This window comes from Cetorhinus maximus, chromosome 11 (assembly GCF_964194155.1).
Source record: "Cetorhinus maximus chromosome 11, sCetMax3.hap1.1, whole genome shotgun sequence".
NCBI classification, from domain to species: Eukaryota; Metazoa; Chordata; class Chondrichthyes; order Lamniformes; family Cetorhinidae; genus Cetorhinus; species Cetorhinus maximus.
In genome coordinates, this window is record NC_135889.1 from 28,584,008 (window position 1) to 28,605,356 (window position 21,349).

General features: G+C 41.5%; 1 protein-coding gene across 2 annotated transcripts in view; it reads right to left on the reverse strand.

The window, feature by feature from the left end:
- Window positions 1–21,349, reverse strand: part of LOC144686460 (collagen alpha-3(VI) chain-like) — a 78,334-nt gene that overhangs the window by 28,245 nt on the left and 28,740 nt on the right. For both annotated transcript variants that reach the window (XM_078551707.1, XM_078551706.1), the window contains exons 2-4: window positions 8,591–9,193; window positions 6,373–6,981; window positions 3,490–4,092 (exon numbers count right to left, since the gene is read on the reverse strand). In XM_078551707.1, the coding sequence (XP_078407833.1) occupies window positions 3,490–4,092; window positions 6,373–6,981; window positions 8,591–9,193 (1,815 nt within the window). The remainder of the gene's footprint in view (window positions 1–3,489; window positions 4,093–6,372; window positions 6,982–8,590; window positions 9,194–21,349) is intronic.

The window sequence follows — 21,349 nt, forward strand, 5'->3', positions numbered from 1 at the left end:
TCTGAGGCAGCAAATATAGTGTTACAATATAGATTGTGTTACAAGGAACAAGAGTAATTGCATGGCGTAAAAGGCACTTCTGGAACTAGACCAGTGTTCTCCAATATAGTCACCACTAGCTATATGTGGCTAATTGCATTTCTGATCTATAAATAAAAGATGAGTAACAGACATAATCATTGAGCATATGATCTCAATGCTCATCCATGCAACATCTGCAGTTTTGTGGACTTGTTGATAAAATATTTAAGATGAAAAGCAGAGCATGTTAAGTGTTAGTGCTCTACTTCCTTGGTTTCTGAATGTTGGTAAATGTTTGCTAATTAATACATACACAAGCGAAGTATATTCAACTGTACGATGTAAATGCATCTAGGGTGTTTTTTTACTAAGATTAGTGCATGTGGCTAAAACAGTGACATTGTATCAACCTGTGGCTTGTCAGCAATTTCTGTTAGACAACACTGAACTAGACCATAAATTACATGATGGACACATCAAGCTCCAGTGGCTCATCTGTATCTAAGGATTATTTATTTGTTCACGGGGCGTAGGCGTAGCTGACTAGGCCAGCATTTATTACTCATCCCTAATTCCCATTGAGAATATGACAGTGAGTCATCTTCTTGAACTGCTGCAGTCCATGTGTTTTAGTACATGGAAAGGGAGTTTGAGGATTTTGACCCAGCAACAGTGAAGGAATAACAATATAGTCCCAAATCAGGATAGTGTGTGGCTTGGGAGGGTAGCCTGCAGGTGGCGGTAGTCACATGCACCTGCTTCCCTTGTCCTTTGAGTTAGTAGAGATCGAAGGAGCTTTGGTGAGTTGCTGCAGTGCATCTTATATATGGTACATACTAGTGCCACTGTGTGTTGATGGTGGAGGGAGTGTATGTTTAAGGTGGTGGATGAGGTGTCACTCAAGTGGGCTGCTTTCAAACATGGACAAAAGAGCTGAACTCCCGAGGTGAGGTGAGAGTGACTGCCCTTGACATCAAGGCAGCATTTAACCGAGTGTGGCATCAAGGAGCCCTAGCAAAACTGGAGTCAATGGGAATCAGGGGGAAAGCTCTCCACTGGTTGGAGTCATACCTAGCACAAAGGAAGATGGTTGTGGTTGTTGGAGGTCAGTCAGCTCAGCTCCAGGACATCACTGCAGGAGTTCCTCAGGGTCGTGTCCTCAGCCCAATCATCTCCAGCTGCTTCATCAATGATTTTCCTTCCATCATAAGGTCAGAAGTGGGGATGTTTGCTGATGATTGCACGATGGTTAGCACCATTCATGACTCCTCAGATACTGAAGCAGTCCATATCCAAATGCAGCAAGACCCAGACATTATCCAGGCTTGGGCTGACAAGTGGCAAGTAACATTCGTGCCACACAAGTGTCAGGCAATGACTATCTCCAACAAGAGAGAATCCAACCATCACCCCTTGACGTTCAATGGCATTACCATCACTGAATCCCCCACTATCAACATCCTGGGGGTTACCATTGACCAGAAACTGAACTGGACTAGCCATATAAATACTGTGGCTACAAGAGCAGGTCAGAGGCTAAGAATCGTGCAACGAGTAACCTACCTCCTGACTCCCCAAAGCCTGTCCACCATTTACAAGGCACAAGTCAGGAATGTGATGGAATACTCCCCACTTGCCTGGATGAGTGCAGCTCCCACAACACTCAAGAAGCTTGACACCACCCGGGACAAAGCAGCCCGCTTGATTGGCACCACATCCACAAACATTCACTCCCTCCACCACCAAAGCACAAGTGGTAGCAGCGTGCACATTCTACAAGATGCATTGCAGGAATTCACCAAGGCTCCTTTGACAGCACCTTCCAAACCTACAACCACTACCATCTAGAAGGACAAGGGCAGCAGATAGATGGAAACACCACCACCCGGAAGTTTCCCTCCAAGTCACTCACCAGCCTGACTTGGAAATATATCACCGTTCCTTCACTGTTGCTGGGTCAAGATCCTGGAACTCCCTTCCTAACAGCACTGTGGGTGTACCTACACCACATAGACTGCAGCGGTGTAAGAAGGCAGCTCACCACCACCTTCTCAAGGCCAAATAACGATGGGCAACAAATGCTGGCCCAGCCAGTGAAGCCCACATCCCATGAATGAATAATAAAAAAAAGGAGTATTGTAATACAGTTCATCTTTTCTTGTTCAATAAAAGTTTAATTTATTTGTTAAAAGATCATTAACTGACTCCAGTGACTCTGTTCAGTAGCCACTCTCCATGTATCTAAACAAACAAATTAAAAATTAGGATCGATCAAGCTGGGTTCCATTCTGGGATCAGGCTTGTCCAGGGGTAACCCCAGCTGGGATCATAACATTATCAACTCCTGAAGTAGCAACTTCATGTCTATGGAGGACCCCAAAGAATAGTGCTGTAAAAAGAACAGTTGAGTGTTCTATTAATTTCTACAGATAACCATCTGTTTCTTGTGCACCAGACCAGATTTATAAAGGAGATGCATTCAGTAACCAGGTGAGAAACCTTAGGACAACCTCCACTACATGGAAGAAACCAATAATCTGGTTGGCTCCTATGGTACAGAAACTCCCCCTCCAGTTAATCACTGGCAAAAAAACTTGTTATCTATTTGAATGGTTCAAGGAGGAAAATGCACCACATGAAACCCAGGATTCAGGAAGGTTCAGAATTCAATATCTGATCTGCGTTATGTTAGTTGACCTTAGCCAGTTACAGCGATGGCTCACTACAACCGGCCTCAGCAATGCTAGGTTAGAGTTAAGAAAAAGCAACTAAAAGTCCTGCTTCTGATGTAGTGACTCATGATAGAATGCACATACATGTGAGGATCAAGTGAGGGCAAGTTTGGGCTGTGCTTTGGTGCTTTCAACAGTCATGTAGCCTACTGGCAGGGACTATCCAGATTCACACATGATTCAAGGCTACATGATAATGTATCAAAGGACTGACAGAACCTCAGCAGGATTCCAAAGATGTCATTTTGACTATCTGCGATAGTGTGAAATGGGTGAAAGTGATGCAATGGAATACAGGGACTTCAGCGTAAATGCATATCAGGAGAAATGTAATACAATTTTCTATCAAGCATTTTACACAATCACACGGCCAAAATTACGTCCTTCATCTTCAGGAGAGCAGTGAAAGTTGAAACAGGTTAAAAAAAACTGTTGTATGCCTGCTATTATACAACTACATCAATATAAGAGCATTTTGTAACTTGCTCCTGTATGCATTTCAGAGAGCACCATGCTGTAATACTTTGATTCTGACAAACCCATGTAACAATGTCTCCGAAAAAAAGAATATTGCTTTTTATCATGTGGGTGTAAAAATTAAAATAACTTGTTCTTTAGAACTAAATAATGTTAGAGTATTCAGAGAGGAGAGAAGATTGTTTATAGCCAAGATTTTCTGATGAATTTATTGCAACATAAGATAATTTAGCCAAATGGTAGATCAAAATATAGTTACCTTTGGTAGTTGGAGCTGTTGGCCGTTCATAAGTTTTACTTACATCAGTCAGTGTTGACAAAGGTAATAGTACTTCCTGCTCTATCTCTGAGAGAGAAGGGAGCTCTTCCACTCCAAAAGCTAAACTGGGGTCCGAACTAACCTCCTGTAGCTGTTTGATCTCATTCTTCACTCCAATGGCTAACGTTGTAACACCAGCTTGTAACAGGGCATCTGATGGCTGTTTCACATCATCTCTCAATTTTCCACCAGTGATAAGTACCAGAAACTGAGGAACACCTTCCTCTTGCCTACTTCCTGAATATTTGGTAAAAAAGTATTCAAGTACATAGTTCAGTGCTTCCCCAGTCTTGAGAATTGTGCCACCTCTCTGCCTGAGTCTTCTTACATGAGAGAGAATTTCATTTTTTGATGAGTAGGTGTTTAGAAAGAACTCAGGTTCTGCAGCATCGCTGTACTGTACCAGCCCTATTTGCACCCCATCACTTCCAATGTCAAATGTCATAATTATTCTTGCGATAAAGTCACGGATAGCAGCTAAGTTTCTTCTTCCAACATCATATGATCCATCAATAAGGAACACAATATCTCTCTTGTCCACTTCTGTTAATATTACCAAATGGAATACTCAATTACTGTAACATAATATCACACATTTGTAAATTCTAGAAAATAAAAGCGTAATTTGCCCTTAATATTAGATTTGTGAAATAACTGGATTTATCTCTGAAGGTACAGAGATAATCCTTCAAGCCTGAACACTTAAGACACTTGTCAGGTAGACAAGTGTTGCTTGTGTTGTTTTACTCACCAATTGTGAATTAAGCCATTTGCCCAGCTATGCTATGACTTGAAGTATATTGGTACTTTGGGAAAACCTGCACCTTCTCCTAACCTCATGCACTTTGTATTCAGCAGGTCTGTATTCTGCCAGTGGTTCTCTGCCGACTCTTACCAGCGGACCCAATTTTAACTTTACTCACTCAATGGAGTCCAAGCAGGCAGCTAGTTAAAATCAATCAGGGACTAAAACCCACCAATGTCCAGCTAAACCAACATCAGAACCAATCTCTTGTAGCTGTGTTATTGCATTCTCAGCTGCAATGTAACGCCAGCTTGCAAATAGGGCATCTTTTGGCTGTTTCACATCATCACTTGATTTTCTGCCAGTTCTCAAGTTGTTCAATTTTAACCTGCACTTCTGAGCAGGCCTTATGCCAGCAGCACAGTTCTCTAAACATACAGATCAAGGTCCAATGACAATGCAGCTTTCCCACCAGATAAAGTTAGCAGGAAGGGAAGATGAGGCCAAAAGAGACACCACCACTTCCCTCCCTCATTCCCAAATACACGACTTCCCCAAAATTCATGACTTACCCAATTGCTGGCAACTGTCTTTCCGGTGCAGGCCAACAACCACTCCCACCTAATTTGCACAATTGCCCGTAGGCCACTAAATGTTTTCAATCCTTTTCGGGCAGGCAACAGGCCAAGAACAGGCACATAAGATCCAGAAGTTAAAATTATCTGGGCTTCAAAGTGCTGAGGTCAGGGGGAAGTTGCTGCTCATCTCACCCCCACCTGCCCAATTCCTACACTGGGTTAAAACTGGGCCTCATGAGTCAGAAAATACTGTCTCTCTCTGAGTACCATGTTTTTTCTTCTTTTTATGGAGTAGTAAGATAGCTTTCAGAATTGTAAGCTTTTGCTATTTTCATTCCTCTTAAGTGTTCCTGTTCTATTGTGAGAACATACTAAGGTTTTAATGCTACGAGCCAAGGGCATGCCTTTGGGCTGAACACACAATAATGATGATGACCAAAGTTTTGGTATGTAACAGTTTAATGCTTTTGTTAGGAGAAACAGAACTGTTATAAAGCAGGGAGAGGCAAAACTGGAAGTTCCAGGATCTTATCTATACCCAAGGATAATTTAGCACTCCTTTTACTAAGCCGGCAGAGACCCACTCAGTTTCACAAAGCAAAAGTGCTATGAATAATAGAGGAAGAAGTAACTCCTGCTGTTGAATATTGAAGAATATAAAAAAAACAGGGTCAGTGCTGGAAATTTTGAAGTAGATATTCGTTTTAGTGCCAGCACTGTAAATTTTGTAAACTCATGGGGCTAATGTTACAGTTAGTAGAGGACCTGGTGGTTGTTGCTGATCACAATCAACTCCTTTCCCACTGTCCTCTCCCTATTGTCTTCTGGGAACTTACCTGAGGTTACTATCAGCGATGCTTCATTCGTTCATTCGGGTGAGATGCCTGTGGAGATGCAACAGGCACCAGGAACCCACCGTTGTGGGTGAGGTCGAAGGGCCAATTTTTCACATTCCTTGGTGCTTAAAAATTAGCCTAATTTCTAGGTGATGATACATCTCAGCCAGTAAATTAAAATAGGGAATTATCAGATTTAAAAAAAATAAACTTACACAACATAAAATTGAAGTGCTCTTTCACTGAAAGATATTTCCTGAATCAGATGAAAACCCAACTGATGTCAGACAGGGCAATACATGTAGAACATGTACATTGGTTGACAATAATTGTCACACAGCAATTTATTATTATCTTTTAAATGCAACACCTTGTGTGATTGATGTGAATGAAACATTTGTTTCCAGGGGAACCTCAAGAGGGGAAACCTACAGTTGATATTCATTCATTAAAAGTAGGCTTCATTTAAACGCAATGTGGGAATCTAGAGCAAAAGTGATTATATGGAATGTATTTTCCCCTAACACTATTTTATTTTAGCAAATCTGAATGCTTTAATGTATAATTAGTTCCTGTACGAGAATTACATCATTTCTTAGCACTGTGTTGAATAATAGTTGTTTAAAACATTCAAACCCAGAGTAGTTGCTAAAATTTTGGATACCTTTTTTAACTGGAACAGTTGGTTGCTCATAAACTATGGTTACACCAGCCACTGTTGACAAGGGTGTCTTCAGTTGTTCCTGTAACTCTCGTAGAGAATGGAAATCATCAACACTGAAAATTAAACTGGGGTCAATTGCAATCTCATTTAGCTGAGTTGGGTCTGCATTCCCAGCTCCAACTGCAACGGTTATTATAGCAGCTCGCTTCAGGGTATCTGCAGGTCGCTTGACATCATCCTTAGAACTTTCGCCAGTAATAAGCACCAAAAACTGGGGAACATCGTCTTCCTTCCTACTTCCTGCAGCTCTGGTAAAGTGGTTTCTATAGACGTAGTCTAAAGCTGCGCCAGTGTTATGTGTCCAACCGCCTCTCAATCTCAGCCTTTTCAGAGCAGTTTGTAAAGCAGATTGTGTTGTGTGGGTATTTAAGTAAAATTCAGTTGTTGCAACTCCACTGTACTGTACCACAGCAACTTGAACAGAATCTGGCCCAATTACAAATTTGTCAGTTATATTTAAGATAAATTTGCATATTTGCAAAAAGTTAGCATTTCCCACACTGGAACTGCCATCGATCAGGAATACAATGTCCCTCTTGCTGACTTGAGCTGCAAAATAATTTTAGGTTAGTTGAAATTTTTGCTTTAACTCATTTCTTAGTCCAAAATAATAAACTTTGGCTTTGCACTAGCAGCATAAAGTGAGAGGTCATGCAAAGGGTTATAAAAATATTGAACAGGGCTAATCATGACACACAATGGAGAATTTTACAGATTTGAAATGCCAGTGCAGATTTCAGATCCTGGGAGAAAATAAGTGGAATTTAAGCATGTACCCAATGTGATTTTCCAAATAACAGCTGTAAATGAAATTGAAAATGAACTCTGACAATGATACATACCAAAGTATTTGAAAATTTGTATTTTACAATTTATATTAATAAATTGCTACTTATTTAATAAATAAGCACACAAGAAACACCAAATTAGACAATCTTCAGCACGGAAAATAAACAAGTCTAACAAAGAGCAATAAAAGATACAACTCCTAATTGTAGAATCATCATAAGATTATATACAAACCAGAAGCAATGTCTGTGTCCATCAATACATCTGTCTCTCTATTAATTAAATAATAAAAGGGAAAGTAATTCAGCTGGACCTCAGCCATAGGTTTGAGGCATTGCTGGAGCTGGTGGAAACTCTTTCAAGTTATCAACAGTCACAGATTGCAACTCTTTCAAGTACAATCACAGTTCTTGGTTTCCGGGAGTGGGACGTGAACCCACAACCCTCTGATTCAAAGGCGAGGGTGCTATGACCTGAGCCACAGCTGACACCTCCTGGAGCTGGTGGAAACTCTTTCTTTTGAGTTATCAACAGTCACAGATTGAAACTCTTTCGAGTACAATCACAGTTCTTGGTTTCCGGGAGTGGGACGTGAACCCACAACCCTCTGATTCAAAGGCGAGGGTGCTATGAACTGAGCCACAGCTGACACCTCCTGGAGCTGGTGGAAGATCAAGCAGATTAAGGGAGGTATAATTGCCCCCAGCTGTCAGTTAGAAAGGAGGTCTGTTACTGAATTACCCTTGAATGGGACTGAATAAATTTCTATTTGGCAGGCAGTGTGCAAGATAGTGGGAAGCATTAATACAATTGAAAAATACTATGGATCTGGAAATCTGAAATAGAAACAGAAATGCTGGAAATACTCAGCAAGCCAGACACCATATGTGGAGAGTGGAACAGTTTTGACCTGAGGTCACCTGCCTGAAATTTTACCTCAGTTTTTTCTCTCACCTACATGCTGCCTGCCCTGTGGAGCATTTCTAGCATTTCTGCTTATGTGTGTGAAATATCGACGGATTCTGATGTTTCCTTTGCTACTGAGCAATGGGAAAACATATTTTTTTTAAAATAAACAAGCTTTTAGTATTCTGTTTACATTTTTATTTAACTTCTCAACAACTCACTGAAATACCCTTGTCCAAATCTGGTCGAGTGGCAACTCTAGGCTCAAAGTCCTGAGAGAACAAGCCCAAACTTTCTCATCACTGAGATTTATCTTTGAAAATGGCACCATCTCTCCAAAGTGAAATATTGTGTTCAAGGAAAGCTGTTTGATTAGGGAAAATGTCATCAATTTTGTTGAATTTCATTTGTATAATTATATATGCAATAAAACAAGTGCTTACAAAAGTTGGAAGCTACGCACCTTCAGCCTTAGGCTCTCCCACCTCTATCACCAATTGCTTGGTGGCCACTAATGAAAACAGTGACATCAACTGTTGTCTCATGCTAGCCATTTCTTGAAAATCGGGAATGAGCATAACAAATGAAGGATCAGTAGCTATCAGTTTGGCTTCGGCTGCATCGGCATCTCTCACCCCAACAACAAATGTAAATGTGCCACGCTTTTTTATTGAAAACACTCCCCGTCTGACATCATCAGTGGACTGTCTTGAAGTCATGAGGACCATTACCTGAGGAACCCCCTCTTTTGCCCTGCTCCTAGCCGTTGGAATGAAGTGATTGTCAATCAGAAATTGAAGGGCCATTCCAGTGTTGGCTTGATTTCCACCTTTCTGTCGAAGGTTTTTCATGGCATTGAGGGTTCCTATTTTTGTGGGATATGTGTTTAAATAGAATTCAGTACTGGGAGTGTTACTGTATTGCACCAAGCCAATTTGGATGGCATCAGGGCCGATATTGAGATCTTCAATGAAATTTGCGATGAAAGAACGTATGAACTGAAATTCATCCCTTCCCAAATTTCTTGATCCATCAATTAGGAAAATTAGGTCAGCTGATTCCTGCACTTTAAAGAGAAAGATAAATGTAAAATATGAGCATCTTAAAATAGATAACGCAAAACAGTACATTAAAATGGAAAGACTGGCATTTATATCATGTATTTCATGTCCTTAGCATGTCCAAATGCACTTCAAAGACAATGATGTACCTTTGCAATGTTATCACTGTGGTAAAATAGGGAAAGGCCACACGCTTTACTGAAAAACCTATGTGAGACCAAAGCCTTTAGTTTTTTTAATTCTTTCATGGGATGTTGGCTTTTGTTGTCTATCTCTAAAGGTGGTGAACTGCCTTCTTGATTGCTGAAGTCTTTCAGTGTGGTTAGGAAGGGTGTTCTTGGATTTTGATCCAGTAACAGTGAAGGAACAGCAATACAGTTCCAAGTCAGGATTGTGTGTGGCTTGGAGGTGAAATTGCAGGTGATGGTGTTCCCATTTGTCTACTGCCTTTGTCCAGGTGGTGGTAGAGATCGCAGGTTTGGAAGTTGCTACAAATGAGTCTTGGTGAGTTGCCACAGTGCATCTTATATATATGGTATACATTGCTGCCACTGTGTGTCAGTGATGAAGGGAGTGAATGTTTAAGATGGTAGATGGGATGCCAAGTAAATGGGCTGCTTTGTCTTGGATGGTGTTGAGCTTGAGCGTTGTTGCAGCTGTACTCAACCAGGCAAATGGAGAGTTCTTCATCACACTCCGGACTTGTGCCTTGTAGATGGTGGACAGTCTTTGGAGAGACAGGAGGTGAGTTACACACCACAGAATTCCCAGCTTCTGACCTGGTCTTGCAGCTACAGTATTTATATAGCTAGTCCAGTTCAGTTTCTGGTCAATGATAGCCCCCAGAATGTTGTTAATAATGCATAGAACCAAGAGTAAGAAAGAAAACTAACTCTTATAGATTGTAAGAGAAAGGGTAGATTGAGATGACAAAGGAGGTCAACTCTGTTCAAACCATGGGAAACAATAGTTTAGAGAAGGGGTGGTGCACTTAGTCTTGAATTCAACACAAGGAAGATAAAGGAAGAAGAAATTTTGCGTAGAATAGTGAGTTTGGAAGGAAGGACAAAATACATTTAAGGGGAAGTAATATTATAGTATTATTGATAAAACAGTCTGAGAGACTCAAGTAAGGTTAGGAACGTACAAGTTTAGAAGATAGAGGCTAGAGAAGCTTTTAGATGAAATCTGAATGATATTCTTGCAGAATTCTCTGGTAAGGAAGCAGTATTCAAATCTTGCAAAGAATTAGTTTAATGGAGTTAAGAGGTTCTGAGATCGAAATGAGTTTAAATTTGATGAGCTGTTTTATTTCCAATCTCCTGTCAAAGATTAACAAAGTGATACAAGAGGAGTGTAATTGCTAAAATATGTTTACTCCTATCAGGCGACCATCTACTGTTCAGTTAACAAGATGAAAGTTGCATACATATCAAAAAGGAAAAGAAAAGCGCTCAAAATTTTGAAGTCAAAAACAATAATGGGGGCTAAGAATTTGAAATACAAATTAACGATGAGGTCTCAAGTTTTAAATCAGAGAAGATAATGGGATTAGAAGATAGATATTTCTGTAACCATCATTGTGAGTCATGGTGTGCTGCCTCCCTGTGTAAAGAACATCATGGAGAGGGGGCAGAATATTCTGCAATGGGTCAGAAGAGAGCCAAACATTGGTAACATAGAGAGAAATCCTACAATCAGATTTTCAGGAGCTAGGGAGGAAGTTAAAAAGTCGGATTTTAAAGGTAGAAATCTCTGGATTGCTCCCAGTGCCATGCACTAGCAAGAATAGAAAATAGGAATACAGAAAGGATCAATACGTGGCTTGAGGCATGGTGCAAGAGGGAGAGCTTCAGATTCTTGAGCCACTGGGGTCAGTTCTGGGGCAGGAGGCTCCTATTCAGAAAGGTGCAGGCTGCATCTCAACAGAACTGGGACCAATGTCCTAACAGGGAGTTTCACTAGCGTGGTTGGGGAGAGTTTAAGCTAAATTGGCAGGGGGATGGGCACCAGCATATAGAAGTAGAGAAAAGGTGCATTAAGTGAGAGTGTTTGATAGAACTAGAGAATGGAGTACTACCATATTATATAGGTGCAGACAAAGAAGGATGTTATGTTCCTTCTGTCGGGTCGCTTTGCTCAGCGAGCACAGTTGCATGTCTATCTACTGCTGAGTGAGTTGGTAAACAAGATACTGCAGACACAGAGACCAATGTAAGATGAAGCACATGCTGTTTATTAACACAAGTAACAGAGCACTAACACAATGTGGGACTCTTAAACGAGACCCTAGTCTAAACTACTGATTAACATTGTAGCTCGCACTACACAGCAATTGGGTAATACAATCACATGGTCAATCTGCTCACATTCTCTTAAAGGTGTATTGCACCTCAGGTTACCACATCCCTCCCCCTTTACTCGAAGGTACAATTTACAATCTTTACAATATATCAACTATTTACATAAACTATTTACAAATTCAGTCTCTCTGGAGGGTTCTTCAAATGTGTCGAAAGTCGTAGTTCTACGACTTCAGATGGTTTATCCGAGGCCTCCCTCTCAGGAGTCATCTGTCCACTAGGCTCTCCAGTAGGAACCTGTAAACCTGTTTGTTTCTTTGACTGTCTCAGGCTCAATGGGTCCTACAGGAACTTCCAAACCAAGTGGAGTTCCTTCCACATGTGGTGTGGACTCCAGTGGGAATGCTTGGTGCATCCTTTATTGTAGATCTGTTTCCCTTTCCCTGAGGTGATCTACATGTCTCCTAATTACCTGACCTTTGACCGATATATGATAGGAAAGGGGTCCTGTCACTGCACTAACTTCACCTGATAGCCATTTGGGCCCATCTCCAAAGTTCTTTGCAAAAACTATGTCTCCAACAGTGAAGTTTCTTTCAAGATCGTGTTAATCATGTCCATTTTTCTGGGCCTCCTGACTTCTCTCTAACCTCCCCCCTAAATTCAGCCTTATGAGGCTCAAACATGTCCTGAGACGTCTCTTCATCAATAACTCTGCTGGGCAATACCGGTGGTCGTGTGTGGCGTAGTCCTATAGCTGTGTAGGAAATGTGATAAGCAATAGAGTCTCCACCCCGTTTTCTCATTCCAGACTTAAAGGTCTGGACTGCCCTCTCAGCCAATCCATTGGATGCAGGGTAGTATAGCAAGGTCTCAACATGTGTTATGCCATTGAGACTTGAAAATCTTTGGAACTCCCCGCTGGTGAATGCCATTCCATTATCAAACACTATTATTTCCGGTAACCCGTGTATCGCAAAACTCTGACGCAATCTGTCTATGGTGGTGGCAGATGTGGGCGATCTCACCTCGTACACATCCATCCACTTCAAGCGGGCGTCTGTAATCAAGAAGAACATTCTGCCCACGTAGTCAATGTGGAGGTGGACCCATGGCCTTCCTGTCAAATCCCAGGGATGCAATGGGCAAAAGGGGGAAATTTCTGTACTTGTTGGCATTGTATGTAGCTCTTGACTAAGTTTTCGATTTCTGTATCCATCCCTAAGTAGGCCACCATAAGTAGCTGCGCGCCAACATTTTCATTCTAGAGATGCCGGGGTGAGCAATATGCAATTCGGTCAATAATGGCTTTCTTCCTCTCAGAGGCACAATGACTCTCGCTCCCCACAGCAAGATGCCATCCTGACAGGTGAGCTCGTATCACCTATTAAAAAGGGCTTAATTTCATCAGACTTTGGCTTGTTAGACCATCCCTGTAAGACTTGTTCCCTTACGTGAGACAAAACTAGATTGCGGTCTATCCACTCTCTTATTTGTTTGGCATGTACTAGTGATGAACCCAGAAAGTTTAATAACAAGACAAGTTCTTGAGTAATTGTGGCGTTCACATTGCTGTCTTTTAGAGGTAATCGGCTCAGTGTGCCGGCATTTGCAATCTGGCTTTCCAGCCGGTGGATAAAAGTATATTCGTAAGCAGCTAGAATCAGTGCCCATCTTTGGATGCTTGCAGAGGCAATTGAGGGTATTGCCTTATCTTCACCGAACAAGCCTAGTAGTGGCTTGTGATTGGATACAATGGTAAAGTGGTGACCATGGATGAGTGGTGGAACTTCTTAACGCCAAATATAATGGATAAGCCTTCTTTCTCTATTTGTGAGTATCTTCGTTCTGCAACACTGAGTGTTCTTGAGACATAACCAATGGGCTGCTCGGAGCTATTCGCCATCCAGTGGGAGAGTACTGCCCCTACTTCATAAGGGGATGCATTGCAGGTCAAAATTAATTCTTTCTTTGGGTCAAAATGCACCAACAGGGCCGATGAATGTAGCAACTGCTTTACTGTCATAAAAGCCTGTTGTTGTGGGGCTTGCCAAGTCCAGCTGTGGTTTTTCTTAAGCAAACCGTATAATGGAGCCAGTACTGTTGACAAATTGGGAGAAAACAGCCATAATAGTTAATCATTCCCAAGAAGGACTTGAGTTCTATGGCGTTTCTCAGCTGGCACTTCATAAATGGCTCTCACCTTGTCTTCTACTGAGTGAAAGCCTTGCGAGTCGACCCTATGACCCACGTAAACCACTTCTTTTGCTTGGAAGGTACATTTTTCTCTTTTCAAACATACTCTAGCTTGTGAGAAACGCTTCAATATCTCTTCCAGGTTAGCTGGGTGTTCTTTATCAGTTAATCCTGTTACTAGGACATCATCGAGGTGAAACAGCACATGGGGCAGACCTTGAAGTAAATTTTCCATAGTCCATTGGAAAATGGCACAAGCCGATGAGTTTCTGAAGAGTAACCTGGTATATTAGTATAACCCCCTAAGTGTGTTGATAGTCACAAATTCCCGAGAGGCCTTTTCTAGCTCGACTTGCTGGTAAGCGTGGCTCATGTCGAGTTTCGTAAATGTGGTTCCCCCTGCCAGCTTGGAGTACAATTCATCAATTTTCGGTATAGGATGCCTGTCTAATCTGGCTACTTTGTTAACGGTCAACTTGTAGTCTCTGTATATTCGCACACTCTGGTCAGGCTTTAGTACTGGAACTATGGGTGCTGCCCATTCGGATAAGTGTACAGGTTGTAAAACCCCCAACCTTTCCAGCCTGTCTAATTCAACATCAACTTTTTCTCATAATGCATAGGGGACTGGCCCCGCCTTCAAGAATCTGGGGGTTGCCCCAGGATCCACGTGGATTTTAGTTTGCAGCCCCTAAATCTTCCCACGCTCTTCCTTGAAAACAAAGGCATATTTCTGTAATAATTCTTTCAGATCTTTTACTCTGAGTTGAAAAATCTCAGTCCACTCCAACTTTATTTCCTTAAACCAGTTCCGACCAAGTAGATTTGTACCTATCCTTGCTACCATTATCAGGGGTTAATTAGCAGACTGATTTCCATTCTGTACTGGAACCTTGCATATATCTCTTACTCGTCTGTCTTCACCAGTATACGTCTTTAATTTAGCACCTGAATTTTCCAGATTTAATGAGTGGTCTCCTCCATTTAGATACTTGAACATACGTTCCCCTATAACTGTCGTGGATGCCCCTGTATCCACCTCCATTCGGATGGGTTTCCCGTTGACTTTCACTCTCATGTAGATTGGCTCTGTTTTACCCATTTTTAAGTTGTTTAGTGAGTAAATATCTGATTCTGTTTCTTCTGGTTCCTCTATTGTGTGGATTTTGCGATTTCTACCTTTTTGCTTAAAATTTTGACCTATCTTGTCTTTACAATATCGCATAATATGCCCATTACAATGGTGGTAGAAACACTTGATTCTTTTAAATTGTCGTTCGCTTGCAGGCTGACTGGTTCCATTTCTGATATTATTATTGTAGATTTTCTCCGTTAAACCATTGCCTTTTGCTGGTCTGTTAATGGTGGCTGTTTCCTGCCTTTCCGCAGAGCCTAGTGCTTCTGCGCCATTTCTAACCGGTGCTTCCCTCCCGATGTGAAGGACGGCGCCATTTTGTGCTCCCTTTATTGCTTTTGAATCCCTGACTGCACTTTCCATTATGAACGCCAACTCCAGCACCTTGCTGAAGTCTAAATTCATTTCTGACAACAACCTTTTTTGAATGGCGTCTTCATTAATTCCACATACTAATCGGTCTCTTAACATGTTGTTAATCAACGTCCCGAACTCACAGTGCTCTGTGAGTTGTTTTAAGGCTGCTACATAGCAGGCGGTTGTCTTTCCAGGGGCACGACATCTCGAATTAAATTGAAAACCGAGGGTTTCGGCTGAAAGTGGCTTTTCACAAGATTTACCAACTCATCAAAGCTCTTGGAATCTGGGGCGTTCGGTGCCTTTAGACTACAAATTAAGCAGTATGTTTTACTGTCACACATCAATAAAAGGATCGCTCACCTCTTCTCCTCCCCCGATATGTTGTTGGCCAAAAAGAAGAACACAAGGCGTTCAATTTAATGTGACCAGTGGTTTGATCAAACGGTTCGATACGGCCAAACTATGGCACACTGGAAGGAGATAACTTCGACAACTGTGATTAAGGCTGTACTTACAATCACCTTGAAAGGTGCGGCTGATTTACCTCTGTTTAATTTCCACGGCTTTCTTTGGTGTCGTCGACTGGTCATGTTTTGCCTCATCGCCTGTTGTTATGTTCTTTCTGTCAGGTTGCTATGTTCAGCACACACAGTTGCATCCCTATCTACCTGTGAGTGAGTTGGTAAACAATATACTGCAGACGCAGAGACCAATGTAAGATGAAGCACGTGCTGTTTATTAACAGAGCACTAACAGAATGTGTGCTTCCCAAGCCAGACCCTATTCTAAACAACTGATTAACATTGTAACTCATGCTACACAGCAATTGGGTAATACAATCACGTGGTCAATCAGCTCACATTCTCTTAAGGTGTATTGCACCTCAGATTGCCACAAAGGATGACGAGGAAGACAAGGTTTAGAATGCATGGATGTAAATGCAAAAGGTATGGTGAATAAGATCACAAACACAAATAGCTATGTGGGATATGATATAGTGGCAATAATGGAAACTTGGCTAAAGATAGTGAGATTTCAAAAATACAGAGTGTTCAGAAAAGATGGGGAAGAAAAGAGGGGAGGTGGGGTGCGGTACTCATTAGGGAGGACATTATAGTAATGGAAAGAGTGGATGTCCTTGAGGGAGCAAGGATAGACCAAGGCCATAAGACGTAGGAGCAGAAGTAGGCCATTCAGCCCAGCGCATCTGCTCCACCATTCAATGAGATCATGGCTGATCTGATAATCTTCAACTCCACTTTCCTGCCTTTTCTCCATAACCTTTGATTCCCTTACTGATTATAAACCTGTCTATCTCAGTCTTGAATATACTTAATGACTCAGCCTTTCCAGCCCTCTGTGGTAAACAATTCCACACATTAACTACCCTCGGAGAGAACAAATTCCTCCTCATCTCTGTCTTAAATAGGTGACCCCTTACTCTGAGATTATGCGCTCTGGTCCTAGACTCTCCCACAAGCAACCTCTCGGCATCTACTCTGTTAAGCCCCCGAAGACTCTTATGGGCAGAATATTTCAATTGGCGGGCGGGCTCGGCGGGGGCAGGCAGGGGTGGTCAGGAAGCTGACCGCTGCCCGTGATTGCCACCGCACTGTGATTTCACACTGGTGGGCCAATTAAAGCCTGCCCAGTGTGAAACACAAGCGGCAGCACTAAGCGGTGCCTGTGTGGGGTGAGGAGGGGTGGAGTGCGAGCCAGCTGAGTGCAAACTTCGCGCATGCGTGCTACATAATCCCCCTGAGGCATGCAGCTGCCTCAGGGAGATGAAGAGATTTTTTTTTTAAATAATGAAAGTAAAAATGTAATAAAACATGTCCCCTCGTGTGACTCTGTCACATCAGCAGGGACATGTTATTAATGAAAAGTTAAAGTTTTTATTTTATTTTTATTTGCTTTTGGAAACCTCATCTTGCCCGTGGATGAGGTTTCCAAAAAAAATGCAAAGGCCACTTGGTCTTTTCGCCAGCCTGCCAGCCATTAGGCTGGATGGGCAGCACAAAGTTTATGTTAATTGATAACTTAATGACCTTAACAGGCCTTTTAATTGTCGGTGGGTGCACTGCCAGCTCTGGCTCGCGCCTGTCAACCGAACTATCGCGTGACTGCGCGTTGATGTCGGCATGCTCAGTCAACACCAATACGCATCATTTCACACTCAAGCGGGTCGGGCACACACCCGCCCACTGAGCAAAAATTTCTACTCTATATGTTTCAATAAGAGTGCCTCTCATTCTTCTAAACTCCAATGAGTTCAGGACCAACCTACTCAACCTCTCCTCATAAGAAAATCCCTTCATACCCGGGATCAACCTAGTGAACCTTCTCTCAACTGCCTCCAATGCCAGTATATCTTTCCTTAGATGAGGCGACCAAAATTTTTCACAGTATTCTAGGTCTAACTAGTGCTTTGTATAGTTTTAGCAAGACATCCCTATTTTTATACTCCATTCCCTTTGAAATAAAGGCCAACATTCCACTTGCCTTCCCCATTACCTGTTGAACTTGTATTCTAGCTTTTTGTGATTCATGCACGAGGACCCCCAATTCCCTCTGTGCTGCAGATTTCTTCAGTCTTTCTCCATTTAAATGACATCCAGCTCCTCTGTTCATCCTGCCAAAGTGCATAACCTCACATTTCCCCACATTATATTTCATCTGCCAAGTTTTTGCCCACTCACTTAACCTGTATATATCGCTCTGTAGACTCTTTGCGTCATCCTCGCCACTTGCCTTCCCACCTATTTTTATGTCATCCACAAACTTGGCGATCGTACATTCATTTCCCACATCCAAGTCATTAATATATATTGTAAATAATTGTGGCCCCAACACTGATCCCTGTGGCAATCCACTAGTCCCCCTCATCCCAACTCTCTGTCTTCTATTAGTTAGGCAGTCCTCTATCCATGCTAATATACTACCCCCAATACCATGGTCTCTTATCTTATTAAGTAGCCTTATGTGTGGTACCTTATCGAAAACCTTTTGGAAATCCAAATATATTACATCTACTGGTTCCTGTTTATCTATCCTGCTTGTTGTCTCCTCAAAGAATTCTAATAAATTTGTCAGGCATGATGTCCCCTTCATGAAGCCATGCTGACTCTGCTTGATTAGATTGTGCATTTCTAAATGCTCTGCTATTACATCCTTTATAATAGACCCTAACATTTTCCAAATGATGGATGTTAAGCTAACTCGCTTATAGTTACCTGTTTTTTGTCTCCCTCCCTTTTTGAATAAGGGTGTTACATTGGTAGTTTTCCAATCCTCTGGGACTTCTCCAGAATCTAAGGACTCTTGGAAGATTACTGTGCATCCATTATCTCTGCAGCTACTTCCTTTAATATCCTAGGATGCAGCCCATCAGGATCAGGGGACTTAATGGCCTTTAGCCCCATTAGTTTCCCTAGTACTTTTTCTCTAATGATAGTTATTGTATTTATTTCCTCCCCCACTGTTGCCCCTTGATTGTTTAGTATTTTTGGAATGCTATTAATGTCTTCTACTGTGAAGGCTGATACAAAGTATTCATTTAACTCCTCTGCCATTTCCTGGTTCCCCATTATTTCCCCAGCCTCATTCTCTAAGAGACCTATGTTCACTTTGGCCTCTCTCTTCATTTTTATATAATTAAAGAAGCTCTTACTGTCCATTTTTATATTACTTGCCATCTTACCCTGAAAGTTTATTTCCTCCCTCTTTATTAATCCATTTGGTTTGAGTTGAGAAGCAGGAAAAGTATGATCTGACTCTCGGGGGTATTCTATGGGCTGCAAAATAGTGGGAGAGAAGCAGAGGAGCAGGGAAATCATGGGTATCTGCAAAAACCTTAGAGTGGTGATAGTTTGGGACTATAGTTACCCAAATATCAATTGGGATACTGTTGAAGGAAAAGGAGGGGGAAGCATTTCTATATGTGTTCAGGAGAACTTCTTGACCAATATGTTCTCATCCAACTCAGAAGGGGGCATTGCTGGATCTGGTGTTGGGAAATGAGTTGGGCCAAGTGGACCAAGTGACTGTGAGGGAACATTTGGGTAAGAGTGATCATTATATCAAAAGGTTCAGATTAGTAATGGAGAAGAGCAAGGACCAACCTAAAGAAGAACTTCAAAATTGGAAGAGGCCCAACTTCAGTGGGATGAAAAGGGAACTCACCAAGGAAAAATGCAACTGGAGATGGATAGGAAAATGTGTAATGGAATAATGAGTGGTTTTTAAGGAGGAGATGTTTCAGGTAAAGGCTAGGTAGATTCCAACAGGAGTGAAAGGTGGAGGAACCAAAGAATGGGCTCTTTGGATGACGAGGAGATAGAGATTATGATGAAACAGAAAAGGAGGGTGTAAGATGCATGTCAGGGGAAGTCTTCAAGTGAAAAACAAACCAAATACAATAGGTTGAGATGGGAATTGAAGAGAAAAATAAGACTGGCAAAGAGGGATTATGAGAATAGAACAGTTCTGGTCAACATAAAAGGGAATGCTAAAATATTTTACCTACGTGTAAATAATATGTGGGGGTAGTAGGTGGGTCTGATTAGGGACAAAGAGGTGCAGGGCAAACCTGCAACACTTAATGAATACTTTGTATCGATGTTTACTGAAGGAAGATGATGCCAACAAACTATCGGTAGAAGCAGAGATGATAGACGTAATGGATGGGATGAAAACTGAAAGGCAGAATGTAATGGAAAGATTGGCTAAGTTTAGAGTGGGTTAAGCCATCTGGTCTGGATGGCTTCCATCCCAGGTTGCTAAAAGAATTGGAGGTGAAGTTAGCGAAATGGCTTGCCATAATCTTCCAATCATCTAATCAGGTGTAATGGAGTTGCCAGAGGATTGGAGAGTGGCAAATATGACACCTTTATTCAAGAAAGGATGTAAGAACATTCATAGTAACTACAGGTAGATCAGTTTAACAGTGGGTAACAGTGGGATAGCCAGCATGGATTTGTAAAAAGTAGATCGTGAGTGACTCATCTAATTAAAGTTTTTGATGAAATAACAGAAAAGGTTGATAAAGAGGATGCAATAGATATTGCTTATATGGATCTTAGGAAAATGTTTGACAGAAGGCGAGTTAAAAAAATTGAGACTCATGGAATGGGAACCTCAGTGCCAGCTTGCGTAAAAAACTGGCTTAAGAACAGAAAATAGTGAGTAGTGATAAATGGTTGTTTGATAGACAATGTTTCCCAAGTTCCGAAGACAATGCTTTTTTGATATATGGCATTTAATATAGGGAAGTGTGAGGAGATGCATTTTGACAAAAGGGGTAAGGAGAGTAATATGGACTTAATGGCCCTTTCTAAAAAGTGTTCAGGGTCAGAGGGACCATGGGTTCATGTGCATAGATCTTTGAAGGTGGCTGGACATATTGAGATATTAAATAGTAAAGCATATAGGATCTTGGGCTTTATAAATAGAGGTATTGGATACCAAAGTTAGGAAGTTTGCTAAACCTTTATAAGCTCTGGTTAGGCCACAACCTAGGGTATTGCATCCAGTTCTGGTCGCCATACCTTAGGAAAGATGTAAAGGTCCTTGAGAGGCTGCAGAGGAGATTTACTAGGATGGTTCCAGGGATGGGGGATTTTAGCTAAAAGATTAGGTTGAAGAAGTTGGAGTTGTTTTCCTTGGAGTAAAGCAGGTTGAAGGGAGATTTGATAGATTTACAACATTATGACAGGTTTAGATATAAAGCACTGCTGTTCCCATTAGATGAAATGGTACAAGGACTGGAGGATACAGGTTTAAGGATTTGGGCAAGAGATGCAAGGGGGATGTGAAGAAGAACTTTCGTTGCAGCAAGTGTTAAATTGAAAGAAAAAGCATAAAGTTCTGCAAAGATTAGTGGTAATTCAGAAGATTGGAGAGAATTGAAAAACCAGCAAGCATGACTAAAAAAGTAATAATGAGGGAGAAATTAGATTATGAGAGAAAGCTAGCTAGAAATATAAGAACATATAGTAAGAGTTTCTACATATTTAAAAAGGAAAAGAGTAACTAAAGTGAGTGTTGATCCTCTAAGAGAGTGAGCCTACGGAATTAATAATGGGAAATAAAGTGGAAGCGTTGAACAGATATAATGGTTTACATTTTTGTAAAGACTGAGATGGTCTCTGGCTTAGCCAAAATGGTGT